We start from the raw sequence: 19509 nt of genomic DNA, 5'->3' as shown, positions 1-19509 counted from the left end.
GTTAGGTCAGCTTCTGCAGTACTGGGGGAACAGATTAGCATTGCCACAGTGACCCTAATTCTTCCAGCTCATTGTTAGCTGATTAGGTATGGCGTGTATAAAAAAATCCCTACCTCTTCCTTACTCCAATAAGAGATCCAAATCTGGAATCATTAGAAAATACTATGTACAGACTTACTGTAGCTCAAAATTACTCTCCTCCCACATTTTACTGACTGCACATACACTGGCATCCCATCTTACTGTAAGCCAACAATGTCCTGAAGAAGATCATACCCTGCAATAGAGCTTCCCACCGCCTCTCTTCCCAGCCTTGGATGTGTGTATCTTATGTCATAGGATGTGGTGATATACTTTATCCAGAATGACAAATGGAGACTGTAGGAATGAAATCAAACAAGAATTAAGCAGTAGAATTAATCACACAGATAACTGTTACAAAAACCCGGAAAACTCCAGTGAAAATTAAGAAAACGTATTTCACAGAAGCAACAGTTTGATCTCTCACTCTTGATCCTTAATTGAGGGATGAAAAATGCCTCCAGAAATTAGCCTGGGAACTAAAATTCACAGCTTTAGTGGATACTAAAAGTCATAGACTCAGTACAAAAGCTGGTTGTCACTGTTTCCTCCACACCATATCCTCTATTGAGAGCTCACTGTTCTTGTTCTGTAGGCAGTAATTACTGATTTCTGGTCCCACAGCACCTAAAATATTATCACCTCTGTCTCTGCTAACATTCTCTTCTTCTCCCTTGGTGCCAACTATCCTTTTTCTTGAACAGGACTAATTTGATTAAATAAAATCAGAGCAATGATTCATGCTCTTGGTTTAGCTTGGAGATTTAGAACTTAAAAAAGGCTTATGTGCTTTAGCGCTTGTAATTTTTTTCCAGCTTTATCAATCAAAGTTACCTTTATAAACATTGTCTTGTTTATATCCTTGGAGCATCACAAGCTACAACAACATTGCATTACAAATACAAAGCATCACTGGTGGTTAAAAAACATGTGTATGTGATCTGAAATGACTGAGAACCCCTCTCTGCTCCGAGTCTTGTTTCAATAGCCTTATTTTTACTTAAAAACCCCCAGAAAGTAGCCTGTATGTGGACCTGGAATATAGCAGCTGGAAGGTTGCACAGGGGACAACAGCATGTCTGACTTGTGGGGAATTAGCCTTAATTATTCTAACTCATAAGTGGCTTAAAAAACTCCAACCATTGCTTTCTCTCTTCCTCCTCCTGCCCTCCCTTGGCTTTGCTGGTTCCATTGTTTATTGGCATCTGTTACTGTCAACATCTGCCTGTGACTGGTACAGATACGCTGGGCTGCTGGATCGCGAGCAGGGAGTCATAGGCAGGGGGTGAAGAACAGCTCTGCTGTTGTCTGTTTACTAGAAATTAATTATTGTGATATGAAAGAATAAAAACTGTTCAGCAGCTTTATTGGTCAGTAACCTATATGATAGCTTTAATCTAGAGAAGATTCAGCAATTATAGTGAAATAATAATTTATGATTGAGATCATCAGCATTTATAATTCTAAACCTTGTGTGAGGTTTGCCAAGTCCTTAATGGTAAAGAAATACGGTGTTAACATCAAAATTATTCAAACTGCAAAACCAAAGTAGCACAGTAGCTAAGATCCTACACTGTCATCATTGAGTCTTTCCCTGAACTGCAGAAAGTGCATTTAGATATATCAGATAAATCCATGTTTTCTCCATTAAATTTCCAAGGTGTATTCCATATTCTTTGGTTATTTTCTCAATTTTCACTTAGTGGGGAAAAATGAATGTTAAATTGCTCAGTGCTGATTTAAAGCCTGGAGATAAAACCCCTGCTGTGGTTCATTAAGGGATTATATTAATTAGTACATGTGTGACAATAAAGTGATTCATAACTCAGTCTTTATGGGTCTGATGGCAACATCTGTACTAGTGACTGAAATGGGACAAGACTCACTGGCTGGAGGGCAAATACTGCAACTCAGCTTGTGTTCCTGCAACTAAGGTCTCCAGGCCCCTTCCCAAAATTGGATGCCTTCACTCACAGTGCTTATCGGGCATCATTCCTCTGCTGTCTCCACCTTGGTGTGATGTATGGAAGTGCTAGCTGGCTTAGGCCAAAATCAAGCCACAGAGTGTAAACAAACAGCACGCTCACAGGGTGATCATAGTGTGACCTCAAACCATGCCTTGGCCTTGTTTAGCCCACAGATGTAGGTGAACACTCCAGTTTATCAATACCTTTCTTTTATTGAGGATTCTAAAACTGGACGTGGTACCGAAGATGTGGCCTCAAGAATGATGAGCAGAAAGGAGCGATCATGTCCCTTAACTTGCTGGTTATGTGCATGTTAACGCGGTGCACTGCGTGATTACCATAGGAATATATAACAGATTTTCAAAGTCATTTAATCAGAGAGTTAAAATGTAACCTTCCTGCATAGGAAAGGTGGAATAAGAAAATGATAAAAGTAAATATTTTAGTTGATCTTCTGTGTGGGGAAAATGCAGTCATGTTAATGCATTTATATACTACTAATAAATGCGAGTATTTTAATTTATTATCAGACAGCAAAGTGGGTGTCAGTGTAGTGAACACCTACACAGTACTAAATGTTATTCATTCAGATGTTTTTCAATTCTTGATAACTCTTTGAGCTAGTTAAATAGCACACTGGAAGTTAAAGAGGCCATTGTTTTGCAAAAACTTAATGGACCTTTTTTCTTTTTTCCTTTCTTTTCCAACTTCACATGGGCACCAAAAAAAGCAAATCATCCCGCATAAACAGGCAGTCTAAAATAATTGAATGGATGACTTGACTCAGCTCACACAATGAAGACATCATTATTAAAATATTAAAACATTATTAAAAATAGCCAAGATAATTTGGCATCTTAATTTGTTAAGAACCTGACCTAACACATTTTGTATCTCAGGTCCAGGAAAATTAAGGGGGATTGCTTGAGCTTCAAGTGTGTAACGTTTGCCTAATTCATAATCAAAATGTAAGAAACTGATCTCACTAATATTTTTCCCATCGTGTACTAACTTCAGCATTCCAATATGGGACCTATTTAGGCATTGATGTTTACAGCTCGTATTTCATTAATTTTCAAGCATTTCAGCAAAATGTTCTTAAAATGTGAAATAATCTTCCTGGGCAAGTAATAAATAATCTGGTTTCTTGGGTCTTCTAAAGCAAACCTTGAAAAAGAGAAAAATCCATCACTGGCAGCAGATGGGACAATATGTCTAATATATCTCTGCTTTCTCTTTTTTCTGTGATAAAGTTGTATATAGACAACTTGAATATACAGTTTTCCATATAAAAAGCTGCTATTAAGGCCATGAAGAGATTTTCAGGGATTAGTAAGTGCTGTCTGGGACTTTCTGCATTACTTAATACACTGTCTCCATATTTCAGTGCATTGACTAGTTTCTTTTGTCTATTTCCAGAGTTTCTTCATGAAAGCTGCCAGTGCTCCTGACTTGGTAAGAACAGTCAGGTTTTTTCCCATGTGATACTTGTCGTATTGATTTTAACATAAACACACTTACTGCACTTGCAGATGTGCAGAATGTGTCTCAAGAGCAGTGAATTTACTCAGTCTTGGCACCTTCGTTCTTAAGAGCCTTTTCAAAATGTAAATTAGAGAACAAGCCTACAGAATCAGAAATTTTAGAGCACATGCTAATTGAAGAAATCTGAGATGGTTTCTCTGAATGGTAGGTTGTCAGTCAGGCTTGCATTAATGTGAGCTCTGAGGATTTGTATCGCTAGCTTAGAGTAGCTGAAGAGGAAACATGAATCTTTTCTCTCACAGGAACAGCAGAGCTAACTCCCAACTCTATCTTCTTGCCCCCAAAGCTCTTTTAATTACTGTGATCTTGTTAGCATAATTCAACAACTTTAAAAAATGAATTCATGCAGATCAGTTAGGAAGTGAAATGGTGTTTCTTACACTGCAAAACTGTAATGTTACAGTGATCTAAATCACCAGAAAGCTATGGGGCAATCCAAGTGTTTTTATGCTCTTTCAGATTTCAGTATTTCTCAATCAATATATTCCCATAAAAACAAATTAACAAAACAAACCAAGAACACCTCAAAATCCTGTAGTCAGTGTTTGCTTTTTAAGCTCTAAATAATAATTGATGGGGGTGGGTGGGTGGGTGTGTTACTGAGCAAGTAATAACTCTTCAGTTAAAGTTCATCTTTTACATAGATGAAATATGTTCAGAGGGTACACATTTGAAAAGGTAATTTTTAGAGTTCACTACAAATTAAAACATGGTAAGATAGAAGAATAAGGGAGTTGAGAGATGTGGTGCTCTAGTTAACGCAACAGGCACAGAAGTGGCTGGACAGAGCTCATTGCTACCATTGTATTCCTGTCCTATAACGTGGTTAAAGAAACCCAGGCTGTCATGTCTTTAAAGTGACAGGTCTGTCTGAAGGGTTGTTTGTCGGTTCTGCAGGTGGAAGCGGCAGGAGCCATGATGCTCCAGGGCTGGCTCTTGCTGAGGCAGTTCTGCATTCTCACAAGACAAACTCACACCCTCACAAGTTTTCAAGGCTGACTTGTGGTCTGACTATATTGCTTTGTTATGACAAGGAGGCTTCAGGAATGGTCTATTGACATAAAGACAAATGGGCTATTCTTACCAGTTGATGACAGAGGGGGGAGTTGTAGCAGCTGGTTTGGCTTTGCAAAGAAACCGAGGTGTGAAAATTTCTAGGAAAAGTACAATAGTGGGCAACAGCAGGGGAAATTCCAGGCCTGATTCAGAGCAGACCACAGACTGCCAAAATCCTCTCAGGATCCTTGCCCTTGTCTTTTAGGAATTACATAACTAGGAACAAGATAAGTCAGTCTGATTTAGATCATGCAGGGAACAGCTCAAGCTGAGAAGCACGTTTGGGGGTTTTGCTGTCTAGCTCTGTAGGGTTATAATAAATCTTTTTACTAAATTTTCTTTTTAAGCCTGCCTCCTGTAAAAAAGAAAAAGAGCACAGTGGTTGGTAGCACAACAGACATCATGTGTTTGGAATGATGACATAAACAAGCTCTGGGAAACAACAGTACAGAATGTGTACTGATGGAGGGAAGAAGGGGCTGTCTCTCACATTCTGCAGATGTACAAAGTAGTTTCACTGTCTTGTGCCAGAAGCAAATGTACCAGCAATGTCTTCACAGAGTTAGGTCCTGCAGCAGGAATTCCTTCCTTCACCAGCTCAGTAACTTTCTTTGTGTAAGAGGGCAGAATAAGGTCCTCCAAAACTAATTTGGCTGAACAATAAGCCTTATGAGTTGTCTTTATTGTGCCTAGCTCTGCCTGAGACCTTGGAGTAGCAGCATATGATTTTCCTTCATTGCAGCAGTAGTACATGTGAGATTATGTGCCCTCAAATGAGAGCTGGGGAGGTACTAATGTGTGTGGAATTATGCAATACAGGGGAGAGAGGTCTAGAGGAGACATCTGCCATGCAGAGTAGGAGAGAACAAACAGAGAGCAGCAGAGAGTTTCAGAGGATCTTAAATGTTGTGAGTGTATTTATGTTTCTGCCTTGTGAGACTGTCACTGCCAGCTGAGCTGCACAGTAGGGATGAAAATAGCACATGTTTGTACATATGGTGCATTTATGGGACATCATCTTTAAGTCATGCTCTGTCCTCTTGCATCTACTGAGAGTAGTTATGCAACCACTGCAGAGATGGCAAGAGGCACAAGACAGTGAATGCCTTCTGATGAAAATAAAAGGCGAATTGAGCTGGCAGACAGGAGCTCTTCTGGTTCATAAGGGCAGCAGAAGAGATCTCAGCATCAGCATGAAGAATGTGTGCAGGAAAAGAGAAGTTGGAAGAAACAGAGAGCAGAAAAGGAGAAGACCCAAGGCAAATTAGCTGCAGGTATAAATTAAGCCTGGAGAGAAGGCCCAGTTTACATCAGCAAAAAAACCAGCACAGAATGGAATACATCTATTTTGGACTGGGCGGAGAAATGAGTAGGAAATTAGAAAAGATTTAACATGGCTTGCATGTTGCTCTCTTTATGTGAGTGTCTGGGCAGTGAACTCTTCCACAATAGCCAGGATCTTATACACAGCAATAAATGCCTTCACACCTACAGGTTTCCTGTGTATTGCTCAAACAGAGGACACTCTGTTGCATACCTTTGACCAAAGCAGCAGCTCTTGCAGATAATAACCACAATTCTCCATTTCCAGACACTGACAGTCCGGTGAGGGCGGTAAAGTTGAAATGATAATGTTTGGGCTTTTCATTCCCAGTCTTTGTAGTTTTTGGGGTATGTTATCATGGAGGGTTTTTTGTGTAATATGCATTGTTGTTTCTTCTGAACAATTTGGATTAATAGTGGGTTAGGCAATGGGACTAGCAGTTATAGCATGTCTCAGAGAATCCTCTCTCCAGGGAGAGAGCTGTAGCAGTGGAGGGTTTATTATAGATTTTTGTAATAAAGCATTGCGTAGAACAGGGTAAAGCTAAAGAAATTAATTGTCATCTTGGGCAAGACCTGATGCTTGTATTTGCTACAAGAATTACTTTCTGTATAAAATTCCTTTGTGTTTAGAGGACTAAAGGCCTTGCTTATTCCTCCTGATCACTAATCACAGAGAGCATTCTTGGTAGTCCAGGGATTACTGGTGCTTCAGTGTAGTAGAATGAAGCTGGGTTAATTATCATTGATAATATACAGCTGTGGGTTGGCTTCAGGGGCAGTGGGTTGGCCGATGTAGATGAGGTGCAGCTGTGGCTGGTTAAGTGGTTGAGAGCCAATGAAGAGAGGCAGCTGAGGAAGAGAGAAGAGGAAGAAGCAGAGAGAATGAGCTTGCCCCGGGTGGGAGGGACAAGGAGAAGGCAGCAGAGGGACTGGCATGAACAGTATGTTGATATGAGATGGTGAAAAGACCTTGTTGCAGCTTGATAGTGTGGAGAGTGCTGTGACAGCATTTCCAGCAAACTGGTGTCTACTGAGATGGGCAGTAACTTACTTCCAGAATCATCTGCTCTTGCATCCCTATCTGGAAATCTGTAGTAGTTCAGGGACTGATGCAAGCATTCAGGTTCCTTTATTCAGCCTGTAAGTAACAAACACAATTCTCCTTTGCTGATCAAATTGCTCCCAGGGACATCTGGACAACCGTAAGACAGATTTCTTCACTATGTGTTGAGTTACTCCTCTGTAAAATTTAAGCAGTTCTTCATTTACCTGATCACATGTGTTTGTTGTACATTTTTAGCTGGCATTTTATTTTATCTATATAGTAACCATGCACCCAAACTCTAATCATGGTCAGTACATGAGTTTACATTCAGATGTTATCTGGTCTGCTGTCCTTATCCTGCTTGCACTTTAATGGATGAGATAAGACACACTAAAGGTAAACTTCTGAAAGTTCTTCGATGGTCTACAGACATCCTGATCATTAGTCCATTATGGGTCTGCTTATCAGTTAACAATCTCAAGCCATTCAGTTACACAGCTTTGATAATTCTAAATACAAGCTTTCTGTGATTTGGGCTGACTTGGCATTACTATAAACAGCTGTAAACCCAAGTCTTCATCCTTGAGCTGGGACCAAGCCACATGAAGTCCTAAAGATGAGGACTGACTTGCTGGCCTGTCAAGTAGCTCAGTCCAAATCACAAAAAAACCCCAAAAGAACACAAAAACAATCAGCCCGTATAATAAATTTTAAATGTTATCAAGTTTTAAGAAACTATATTAAAATTATTTAGTTTATTTCTTTATTAAAGGAATCTAGAACACTTAATGGGATTTGGCTGAAAAATATGTTTCTAGAGACCCCTTCCTACCAGTGATAGTGGAAAAGGGAATGTCAGAGCAGGCAGGATAAAAATATACTCAAACAAAAGTAATAGAAATTATTTGCTAAAAGAAGATGTAAAATTTCTGATGATTATAGTTCAGCTGATATGAAATAAATGTGCTTTGATGCACTAATTCTCCTTGGGGTTACAGTCACCTTTCTAACACATACATTGTTATTTGCTTAGGCTCAGTTCAGCTGCTAGTGACATTACTAACCTTCTAGGAACATTATGCCAGATGTCTGTTTCAGACTAGAGATGTTTTGACACAGGTTCCCTCTTGCACGTACTGTGGAGGGAAGGAATAAAGCCTGGCAGGCAAGGTACTGAGCTGAGCTGTGGAAGGTGTCTAGGTCCACCTCCTGCAGCTGCTACTGGCTTCCTTTATGGCCACAGACAAGCTGTTCTGTCAAAAAGCACAAGTCTACACCTCATAATCCCTTTTTCCCTGGTGGGGTGTCTCTGCCTTCAGTGACATGATGATATAGCTCATTGATCTTCCTTTGGATATGCACAAACAGGAGACTTTCTGCTCAGTCTGTTGAAACTCATGGCCTTGGGTTAATACTCATAGCACCTCAGCAGTAAAGCGTTGTACAAGAAACAATCCTGACCTTTAAAGACGTTTCAGAAAGAAGTGGGAGGGAAGTACAGAGTTGCAAAATGGCTTATTTTAGCTCATCAGCCAGGTCAGCAATAGGGAGAAGAACAAAATTCTAGTCTGTGATGCCTGCTGTTACTGACCTCACTTTAAAGGCCTTTCAGTTCATGCATGCCTTGTTCCCTCCCATTTGAACTGCCATATACACATTTCATTTTTATCTAGATGGCTGGTTTTAGATGTTCTCCTTAAGCTGAACTTTACTTTTTGCAGATGCTCACTGGTGTGCCATTGGTAGACAGGCAAATAAATACAGTGTAGGAGAAAAGAGCTGCAGTGGCTTTATAGTGGGAAAACAAACTTATTAGCAAACAAAGATAGCAGGGTACTTGGAGTCAATGAGTGTATGAAAAAGAATTATTTGGTTAGTTCAGCATACTTTATTTCCAAAAGTCCTTTGATATGTTCCTGCCTTACCAGAGGCTCTTTAAGCAACAAAGCAGTTAGGTGATTAAAAGGTAAGAATCAAAGAGTTACAAAAATATGGCAAATTTTCATGACAGAGAGGTTAACTACAGTCTGGTATTACTACCTGCCGGCTCAGGCAATGGTTATGTCACTCACACCAATTACAAGTCTCAAAGACAAATCAAAAGGAGGAGTAGGGCATTCCACTGGACACAATGAACCCATTGATCTCAGGCTTGATCACTGCTCTTGGGATAGTCTGGGATAGTTAGGAGAGAGCAAACAGTCTCTCACCTTACCAAAGAAATGGCCCTTTAGAGCTGGACCTCTGGGTCATTAGATCTGTAGTGGGCTAGAGAAATGCCTCTGTGAGGAAAATGAGTTCAACTCATTTTTCTCTTCAGGCTGGAAATGAAAAAACAGAGTGAGGGTGTAACAGAGATCTGTGGAGTTATGAATGTCATGTGGAGGTGGAATAGACAACCACGATTCAGTGTCCAATGAAATTACCACCTATCAGGACTGAGTACTTTATTATGCAGTTTCATAATTCTGTTTTAGAATTAGTCATCACAGAGATGCTGTAGCACTCACACATGTAAATGGCTTTAGAGAGTAAGGAGACAAAGCGAGAGGAGGAAGGTCCATCAGATATTACTAAATACAAAGACACTTAAATAGCTTTGGCTTTGGAAGTCCCTAAGCAAAGATTGCTGAAACTGGAGTGTTCTATGAAAAAAAACCTGTGATAGATTTCCCCTGATCTTTACATCTTTACTTTTTCGTAAGTCCCCAGCAATGGCTACTCTAGGAGTCTAGAGGCTGGCTAGGCAGACCTTCAGTTTGAATCTGCGTCTGTTCCTGCACTGTTATGGTGACTGGGGCTCCCCAGTTCAAGTGAGACAGGGAAATACTGGAGAAGGTCCAGCAGAGGGCTACGAAGTTGATTAGGGGACTGGAGCATCTCCCTGATGAGGAAAGGCTGAGAGCTGGGCCTGTTCAGCCTGGAGAAGAGAAGACTGAGAGGGGATCTTCTCAACGTCTACCAATATCTTGAGGGTGAGTGTCAAGAGGATGGGGCCAGGCTCTTTTTAGTAGTGCCCAGTGACAGGACAAGACGCAACATGTACAAACTGAGACACAAGAAGTTCCTTCTGAATATGAGGAAGAACTTCTTTACCCTGAAGGTGACGGCACTGGAAGAGGCTGCCCAGAGAGTTTGTGGAGTCTCCTTCTCTGGAGACATTCAAAACCTGCTTGGACAAGACTGTGCAATGTGCTCTAGGAGAACTTGCTTTAACAGGCGGTTGGACTGGATGATCTCCAGAGGTCCCTTCCAGCTCTAACCATTCTGTTATTCTGCAGTTCTGTGACTGTTGACTCAGGCCACTGGTCTTCTGGTTGGTTTTGGGTTTATGTGTGTATTCTTTGAAGGCTACTGGAGACAGAGATTTCTCTTCTCAGTGGAGGCACAGTCTCTAATGGACCCCTGGCTGTCCCCTAGGGCATCATACACTACTTTCATACACATTGTAATTAATAGTTGGGTAAGACTCAATTGAAAATGTGTGTAGTAAGCACAGAATTGAGTTTGACATGCTCATCCCACAGCTAGAGCCCTGCTGTTATTTGTATGGGAACTTGTCACATTTTTTCTTTCCTCTAACTCTTCCACCTTCAAAGCTCTCACTTAAAGCCACGAAGTTCTTCATTGCCCTTACAGAAGTACTGACTAGCACAAGGCTCTCTGACTGCAAGCTTCTTCCTTCAAAACCTCTCTGAGCGTGTTTCTTCCAGCATCCTGGAAATACAAGCCTCACACAAATGACCCAGGAAGTGAGAAGAGACTTCCTGGCATGGAACCACTCCTTGGCTCTCCCAGGGGTGCTGTTTTATCTCTTGCTAGCTCCTCCAGTTCAGGATCATCAGCAGCCTGCTGCTTGCTTGTATAATGTGGAGCACTTTTCATAGTGAATAATAGCTAATGCTGAATTGACATTCAGGAAGAGTTTGAATCACTTGGTAGCAGAGCACCAGCAGTCAACCCCAAACTGATTTTTCCCCAATATTCTGAGTAGGGTCCAGACGAAATATTAGCATCAAGTTAAAAAATAATCACTTGTAATGTGTGAGGTAAGGTTTCCTTTGGTACTTCAGTGATGGTACCACCCAGGCCATATTCTAAAATTCACACTGACAGCAATGAAGTTTATGGACTGGAAAGATATATAGATTAGAAAAATGGAACTATTGTTTACCTTCTGATTATTTTTTTTCCCCTTAGTACTGTTTTTTCAAGTATATATTTTTGGGCAAAAATCAATTGATTTCACTTTATATTATATTGGTTTTCAACAAAATATGGATTGCAAATATTTTAAATGAAGTTGTATTTGGAAAGATATGTGTTGTGGCTTTTAAAGTTCATTTAAGCATCTGTCTTATTCATTACTTTTGTAAAATCTTGGGGTTTGCCAAGTATAAAGTTTGGTGAGACGTTAGGCAGATGATGACTCAGTTGTATTTTCAAATGTATTTCTCTTCTTGATTTAACTTGAAGCTCTGGTGCTTCACTTAAGCAGAATCTAAAGCAACAGGGGTCCAGCTGAGTGGGGTTACCGTGCATGCCCTGCTGGAGGATGGTTATGAAAGGTCTTTTCTGGAGACCATTGACAGCAACCTTGAATGTCTCACCAGAGAAGTCTTAAAAACACCTCAGATAGGAAACAGGTTTGTAGAGTCCTGACAGTGATTTTTTAAAATTAACAACAATGCACCATTTAGAAACAAAGCTGGGGACTGCTGCTTATAAATCCCAAGGAAATGTTTTGTTTGGATAACTGGAGAATGATGTAATGTTACTGAGATTGACTACGACAGAATGCATTCCTTGTAAATGCTGTGTGGTTGTTACTCTTTAAGAGGTGGGCCTAAAAGTTGATAGTATCTGTCTTAACACTGGACAATCTGAGGATAAAAAGAAAAATACAAAAGCTCTTGAGTGTTGCAAGGTCTATTGTTCAGAGATTTTGTGATGCATTCTTCCTCCTTGAAGGTGGTGTCCTTGAGTCTGACCAAAAGCGCATTCCTATTGCTAGAGAATGTCCCTCTGTCTTCATCAAGGTTTGGGTCAAATCCCTCTCTTACAAGTTGATCATTCCTTCAAAATCAGGCCACTGGCTCTGAGATGTGCCTTGCCAAATACTTCATTAAGGACTTCTATTAAGTCTGCTGGGCCAGTAGCCCAGAATTTGTGACTTCTGTCACTTTTCATTCTATCACCTTCACATGAGTTTGACGTGCTCATCCCACAGCTAAAGCCCTGCTGTTATTTGTATGGGAACCTGTCACATTTTTTCTTTCCTTCACTATGAGGAAAATTCACAGCAGTATTGTGGTGGAATGGGAAGAAAGGGGAATTTCCTAGAAACCTTGTCTCCTTATGACATGCATATAGAATATAGCTGGCATGGCATGTTTCTTTAATCATAACTTTAATGATTTACTCATGGCATGACTTCTAGCTGTTACTGACATAGATGATTACTGAATGAATCACGCATCAATCCTACATTACTGTGAGCCGACTGTAACCAAGCATTTTCTTTCAGACCACCAGAAGGAGCTATTGAATTCCAAAAGCCTTTCGTTCCAAGCAGGAATGCCTGGTACAGCAGGGCAAGCAGGATAACGGAGCAGGCACACCATCTTCCTTGCAAAGTCCAGCTCTGAGCCACAGAGCAGATTCTCATTTAGATTCTGTGTCTTTTTCTGATCCACTGTATTGTAGTAACCAAAACTGATTTTACAGGGTTTTAAGATGCTTAGGGGAGAGTTTTCAGGCATCATTCCTTAAATATATACTAACAAATGCTAACCAAATCCAAAGAGATGGGAAATTTATTGAGACAGGATTTACCATGTATTTTCAAAGCACAGGGAGTGTGGAAACTGCCATTTTCCATTAGGTCAGCTGGGAGATGTTAGGCTAACAGACCTGCAAAACACTTGAGAGCTAATGGTAATGTCCACAAGGATAAAAGAAACCTGAAATTCTACTTACCCAAGCTGACTAGCAATCAAAATGCACCGGTCCCTGTTATGTGTTTTCTGAGGTGATATGAAGATGTGCAATAATTTGTTGCTAGCCCAATATAGGTGTCTCATGATCGGATTCATAAAATGAGGTATTGGGATTTGTAAATACCCTTCCTGCTATGAGGTCTGCCCTTTATATTTGACAAACAAACCTTACACCAACAGAAAGCAGATGACGTTGCTTTTGCCTGTCTTCCATTTATACTTTCTTTCATCTGACAGCAGCCTGGAAATTTGTGATGGTGGTTTGCAGGTGGTGCTTTCTGTGTGAGTGTGTGTCTGGCTTCGAATCAGTGTTTGGGATAAGACCTTAATTAAGTCTGTCCACTGCTATTCACAACTTACTTTGCTATTATAACATTAACTCTGGAGAATAGTCACACTGCTTGTCTGTAAGACACTATCAAGGTGCAATCCTACATATATTTCACAGAATAAAACCCACATCTGTCTATGGGGGGAGCAGGTACTAGCACAAAACATCAGTGTCTCAGTTAAGCTTTGTGGCATGCTAAGATTGATAGGAACTCTGGCTTTCTGGATGGATCTCAAAAACTATACCTACAATTGCTGCTGTATTGGGATGTTCTTCTGGATCAGCTCATTTCTTCGGGAAGGAAGACAAGTGTGGGGTGTCATGGAAGGACAGAATCCATGCTGACACACATAGGTTGTAGGTGAAGGAAAGAGAAGTAATAATCGATAGTGGTTATTTCTGAGTATGCCATAAAACAGCATTCATCGCTAAGCTCCCAGTTGTAATCTCCTACACAATTTGCTAAGTCAGTGTATTCAGTATATTAAAATAGTATTTGTTTTAAACGTGTGTATTATGCATGTCTTTGGATTAACAGGAGAAAGGGTGTCCGAGAAATAACTTTTTCTAAATACTTTCAGGTAGTAGTTCAGGCTGACTGATCTCAGTATGAGCTTTTCCTAATGTTGAATTTCTGAATTTATAGTGCATTTGTGCTCAAGAGACTCTGCTAGTACTCAGGCATAATTTTGGTGCTGTATGTAGAACAAATCAAATATTGCCCTGAGGAGCTTACAGTGCAAATGGTTACAAGACATGAAAAGTAGATATAGATCATAAAGAGGAGAGAAAGGAACAGGGGGAAGCTGAAGGACAGTGTGGAGAGGAGGAAGAGGTATATAGTTTTGGCTGGACATCTAGTTTGGAGGTTTCATATGTTGGGCCCTCCCTTTGTTTTTCTTACCGTGATAATGTCCAGTAGCCCTTTTCAGAGGTGATGATCTTGTGCTAGGTGTTTCGCTGTGCAAAGATGGAAATTGAAGGTGGTCCCTGTCTCAGATTCAATCTGTATGATCGAGATCCAAGGTAAGACAGTTGGAAAATGATTACGAAGAACAGGTACTATAGGCAATAAGTTACATGTCAAGGGCACTTCACAAATTTAACAGTTCCAGAACAAAATACATTTGTCATTTTATTATGAACCCAATCCTATTTGTTTATGCAGTGAAACTACTTCCAGAAGTAATCTGTGGATAATATTATATAAATGTAAATACTTTTGCTTTTTCTTTGTAGCAATATCTTGGATCTCAATCATACAGATTGAATCTGAAACAGGGACCACCTTCAATTTCCATTTCTTCTTCCAAAAACGGATTAACATGCCCTGTGCTCTTTTTCTTGGGAAGTGGGAATTAGTTACAACAAGCTATGCATCTGTAATGACCTTGATCCCTGATTATTATCATTTTCTGGAGTTACAAGGCACAGTAGGCACTAAGACCATATCAGCCTAAAACTTACTTGTCTTCATGCTACGGATTTTCATTTCCAGAACTTCCTATCAGTGTGGCACAAACTACCAGAGAACCTGTCTCAACCTGAGCCTCGCTTTCTGCAATTACTGTATCTCATAGGAACAACAACATTGTTGGCACTTGGAAGACAGTATACAGGGAAACCATCTCAGAAACATATCTCTTCTCACAAAGGAAACATTCTACTTCAGCTTCTCAGTAAACCTGCACTTTAAATAACAGAAAAAATGTAGCCTTTATAAAGTTAGGGCAAGAACATACTTCATATTATTTTGCCTACACTTCATCAACTGGTCCTTGAATAGTCCTAAAAGAATATTAATAGACAAGTAAATGAAAGCAGACTGTAGGAAATCAGTTGTGGAGAGGGAAGAAACTCCTTTCAGTGTGTGCTAGTCTTTTTGAAAACACACAAATATGTTACTATCAATTTACTTTTTTTACAGGAAGCTGAATCTTATTTTCTCTTTATGAAAATAACAAAGCCCTGTTACAACATAATCCCAGCAAACAGATGATTTCTGTCTGTCCAGTCAGTCCTGGCTTAAAGTAACAGCACATATCACTCTGTCCTTTAAAGGTGCACATCAGATCTGTATGCCTGTGTTCAGAGTGGGCTTCCTACAAAATTCCCCTTTTTCATCTTGTTCACATCCAAGGTAATTGGAACCGGCTTGTTGATTTGTTGGCCTTCTTGGGAGAGACCCTGATGCTGGGAACAGAGCTATGGGGTTGCTTTGTTAGGATTTTGAATGATGGGTTTATGATGTGGCTTTTGTGCCCTTTAAGCACTCTGGGCTTCGGTTCTGCCAGTGCAGACACCAATGGACAGGAATCCAGCTGTATGCTGCCATCAAAAGGTTTGGGATGTTCCTTCATTTTTGCATGGTGCATAGCTTCTTCTGGGCCACAAGAATTAGATTATTAGAATAAATGAATTCTTACAGGGTCATATTGTCAACATACTACTCCCCTTGGTGTGTTGTATGTCTAATCTGACCAGTGTCAGTGCAACTTTTGTATGAGTAGGTATTCATTGGCGAGAATAAAGACGTTTCAGTCTGGCCTCTTTCCAACATTGCAAATGTATTACTCATGGTACAGTTACTGACATGAAACATACTCAGGACGTTTTGATGGCCTCTTCGTTCAGTAGCAAACATCTATCTACAGTCACAGATCAGACCAGTCTTAACAATCGGCAGAAGTTTTCAAGGGAGGTATTAACCTCAAGTCACATCAGCTTTCCAACATGTCAATACATAGGCTCCTTCTCTTTAGCCAGTAGTGAGAAGGAGGCAGGTTCAGAAGGCAGTTGATCCCACCTATCTTTTTCCATTGGCAGGGGAGGAAATTAGGTGACTGATGAACTCTATTTTAAGAAAGACACAAGTTACCCAAACTGTCTATTCTTTGCTTTCTGGTACTATATGTGATGGCAACAGTCAGAGCTGACTGCATCTTCTCTGTTCATGAGGGAAGCGTCTGTCACATGCAGCATCTCCTGCATCATGCGGCACAGTCTATGCATCCAGTCAACCACTGTTAATGGTGGGTGTTATACCACTTGATTTCCCTTTTTTCATTCTTTGGAATTTTCCTTCCTATGAGGGTAGATCTGCCTCAATTTGTAACAGAGATGGAAAAAGTACTCTGAAGCAGACTGAGGATCATAAAGTGGTACCTTTCCTGTCCTGTCCTGTTGCTCTGACCCTTTTGCCCTCGTCTCCAGATTAGGCCATCTGTGAATCTTGTTATCTAGTACTGTGCAGAGCAGATCGTGTGACTGATCCCTTGGCACTGCCAGTGTGTTGCCTTGGCGGGTAGTGTGGGATGAAAAAAACACAATACATGCCTTTTCTGTCTGAGACTTGTTTATCTGCATGACATCCAGGCTGCTCTGGAAGAGCTCTCCTCTTGCTGATCACTGGCAACCAAAAACGAATCAAATGAAGGCAAAGTTAGAGAAATTCTCCTATACAAAGAACTGCTCTAAAACAAAGCTGCGTTTTTGTGGTGCATTGTCCTGGCTCTGTGTGAGCTCTGTAAAGAAACAAAGGAGAGCAGGAAGGAAATCTCAGCTGCTTAGTAAATGCCCTAATTTAATTTATTTACTGTTCCCTTCCCCCACCCAAACTGTTCTGCTAACCTGTTAGTCCCAACTCAGACAAGTAAAACCAGCTAATCTGATTAGTTCTGACACACAGGAGCAAGGCTGCTGGGAAAAGCTGGACCCTTACAGCTGTTTCAGGCTTCAGCTTCAATCATAACGTTATGGGTTTACTGAATGTACAGTGCAGTATGACAGGAGCCCGGCAGCATGTACACAAGTGAGCAGTGTGACCGTCACTGAAGATTTCTACCCTGGGTCTGAGGCTACTGGAGTACAAACCATGTTTCGTGTGACCTTCAATGTAGTGACAGAGAAAGTTACCTTCACCTTGGCAGCCTGCCCCTCCGTCACGTGGAAGGTAAGCTCAGATATGCATCATGTAAAAAGGTTGATGGCACAGTAAACTGAGTATCTAAACTGTTTTCCCAATCTTAAGCTGTGTTTCCAAAACCTGAAGGGGAGTAATAATGTTTTAAGCAAACTGCACCACAAAGTGGCATATGCATGACTGGTTGGAGTTAGGCTAAATGGATCTGATTCTAGAGAACAGCTTATTCACTGCCTTTTAAAGCTTTTCTCCTTTGACTTCTAAAGTAGCCAAATTCACAGTCACCTTCAATCTGGTCTGGAAAAGCCACTGTATTTATATTAACAGTGAATTCAGAGATATATATAAACACAAGCTACTCGTTTCTGTAAGGAAGGGACACTGTTTGGGGAAAGCTTTCAAGCTTCCTAGATAATTTAGGGTTTGCAAGGATTTGTGAATTGTGCCAAGGTATGATAAATTAGAAAAATTTGCATCCCTATGATAAGGGACTTGAAGCAAAAAAACACTAGATGCATAATTTACCTGCCATGGGTTTGTGATAAAATGTAACAGAAGCCAGAGATGCTTTGCACACCAGCTCATTCTCCCATTCAGCAATTCAGTTTAGATCTTCATTTCCTTGAGACAAATGTTCCCATCTCATTGTGAAGAGACCAGCATTGTCAGGATGAGATGGGACCAGGTTCATTGCCTTGCCTTTCTCTTCTAGTGAGCGTGTGCTTTCACTATAGTGCAGTTTGAGCCACTATCTTCTAAGTGTTGCTTTAAAAACTTCATTTTAGAGTCTGTTACTTATAGAGCAGTTACTGTAGGAACCTCATCTCTGTTGTTATGCCTTTCAGATGTGAGACAATTATGAATAACTAGATACAGTGGCAGAGCAGGGTATTCTTCTTGCTTTAAATGTTCATGATTTATGATGATGCATAAGTAGTTGTATCTTTGCTATATTGTTTTCTCAGTCTGGGACCTGTCTTTTCTCTTGACTTGTAAGGTAAGCACTGCCCAGAAGCTTCTATTAGAAGGTCTTTAAAGGGCCTGGTACAGTGTGTCCTCAGCCCAGATCTGTGCTATTTGTAGCATCATATGCTAAATAAACCACCATCTACTGGGGCAAAGTATATTTGGAGTAAAATTCAGATGAAATTCATTTTATTGGACAATGTCTCTGTGTGGGAGAGTTTATGGTGATATTGCTTTGGTTTCCCCATTTATTAGGAAAAATTACCTTCTCAAACATGCCTGTTCACTAAATGGTAATGAAAAGATTATTTCACCATGACATAAAGCGGCCTTACCTATGCTTGCTAATGGTGTGTTAAAGATTTTTCTGCCTTCATATCAGAGTTGTAAGTCCTTAGGCAAAGTGCCTTTAGGCTGCAAGGCACTTAGAATAGGTATTGAAATGGAAAAGGATATTGGATTTTACCATGCTGCAGTGTTCCTACCTGACCCTGGCTCATGAGCTCTTGGTACAGCAAACATGAATGTGAACATAACCCAGCTGGGTACTGCATTTCAGTGTTCATTTATTATGTCACTGAGGGCTGTTAGACACAAGTACATTGTAGTAAATCCCTCTGGAACAAACTGGCAGGTACTGAAAAGTGCATCCTGGCACACGTTTCCAGTTCTCCAGGTCTTCTGTTATTTGCATAATTTCAAGTATTTGATATATGCAATGTGCAAACATGAGCACATTCTTAAAAGTAAAAGCTGAAAGAAACTGTGGTATAGTACAACTTGTGGAAACGTAGTACATTTGTTGATGAACTAAGTAAAATATATGTGAGAAACTGGGCACAATTGTATGGAAAACCAAGATGGGATGCCAAGACAGCAGAAGAGATGGCTCTGCAGTACAGCTTACATAAGTAACGCATAGTTTAATGAAAGCTTTGTGGAAGGAGGTAATTTTTTTATTGACCAGCTCTTACAGTGGGAAAAATCCAACAAGGTTTCAGGCACAGAAGCCTTCCGTTTTGACAGCAGAAGGCTAATGAAAGACACTGTTTCCCTGCAACCTTACCTTGTTTGTGTCCTTATATCAGCCAGAATAGCACTGGTACTGCAAGTGAATTTAAATCCTTTGAAGCTGAAAGTAGTCACATCACTGCTGAAGGAGGGAGGACAGAGACATCTAGTTTCAGACTGCTGAGTCTTCTATCAAGAGTAAGTGGCCAAGCCTGCAGATAATGCTGGGCTGTTCTGCTTTTCCACATGCCACAGCACGA

At 40.5% G+C, this 19509-nt stretch overlaps 1 protein-coding gene across 2 annotated transcripts in view; it reads left to right on the top strand.

Moving 5' to 3' along the window:
* Positions 1-17209: 17209 nt before the first annotated feature.
* Positions 17210-19509, top strand: part of SPATA13 (spermatogenesis associated 13) — a 160200-nt gene continuing 157900 nt past the window's right edge. For both annotated transcript variants that reach the window (XM_037376258.1, XM_037376254.1), the window contains exon 1: positions 17210-17302. In XM_037376258.1, coding sequence (XP_037232155.1) covers positions 17225-17302 — 78 coding nt within the window. In that variant the 5' untranslated portion in view covers positions 17210-17224. The remainder of the gene's footprint in view (positions 17303-19509) is intronic.

This window comes from Falco rusticolus, chromosome 2 (genome assembly GCF_015220075.1).
Source record: "Falco rusticolus isolate bFalRus1 chromosome 2, bFalRus1.pri, whole genome shotgun sequence".
Taxonomy (NCBI): Eukaryota; Metazoa; Chordata; class Aves; order Falconiformes; family Falconidae; genus Falco; species Falco rusticolus.
This window is presented reverse-complemented; position numbering and strand designations above follow the sequence as displayed.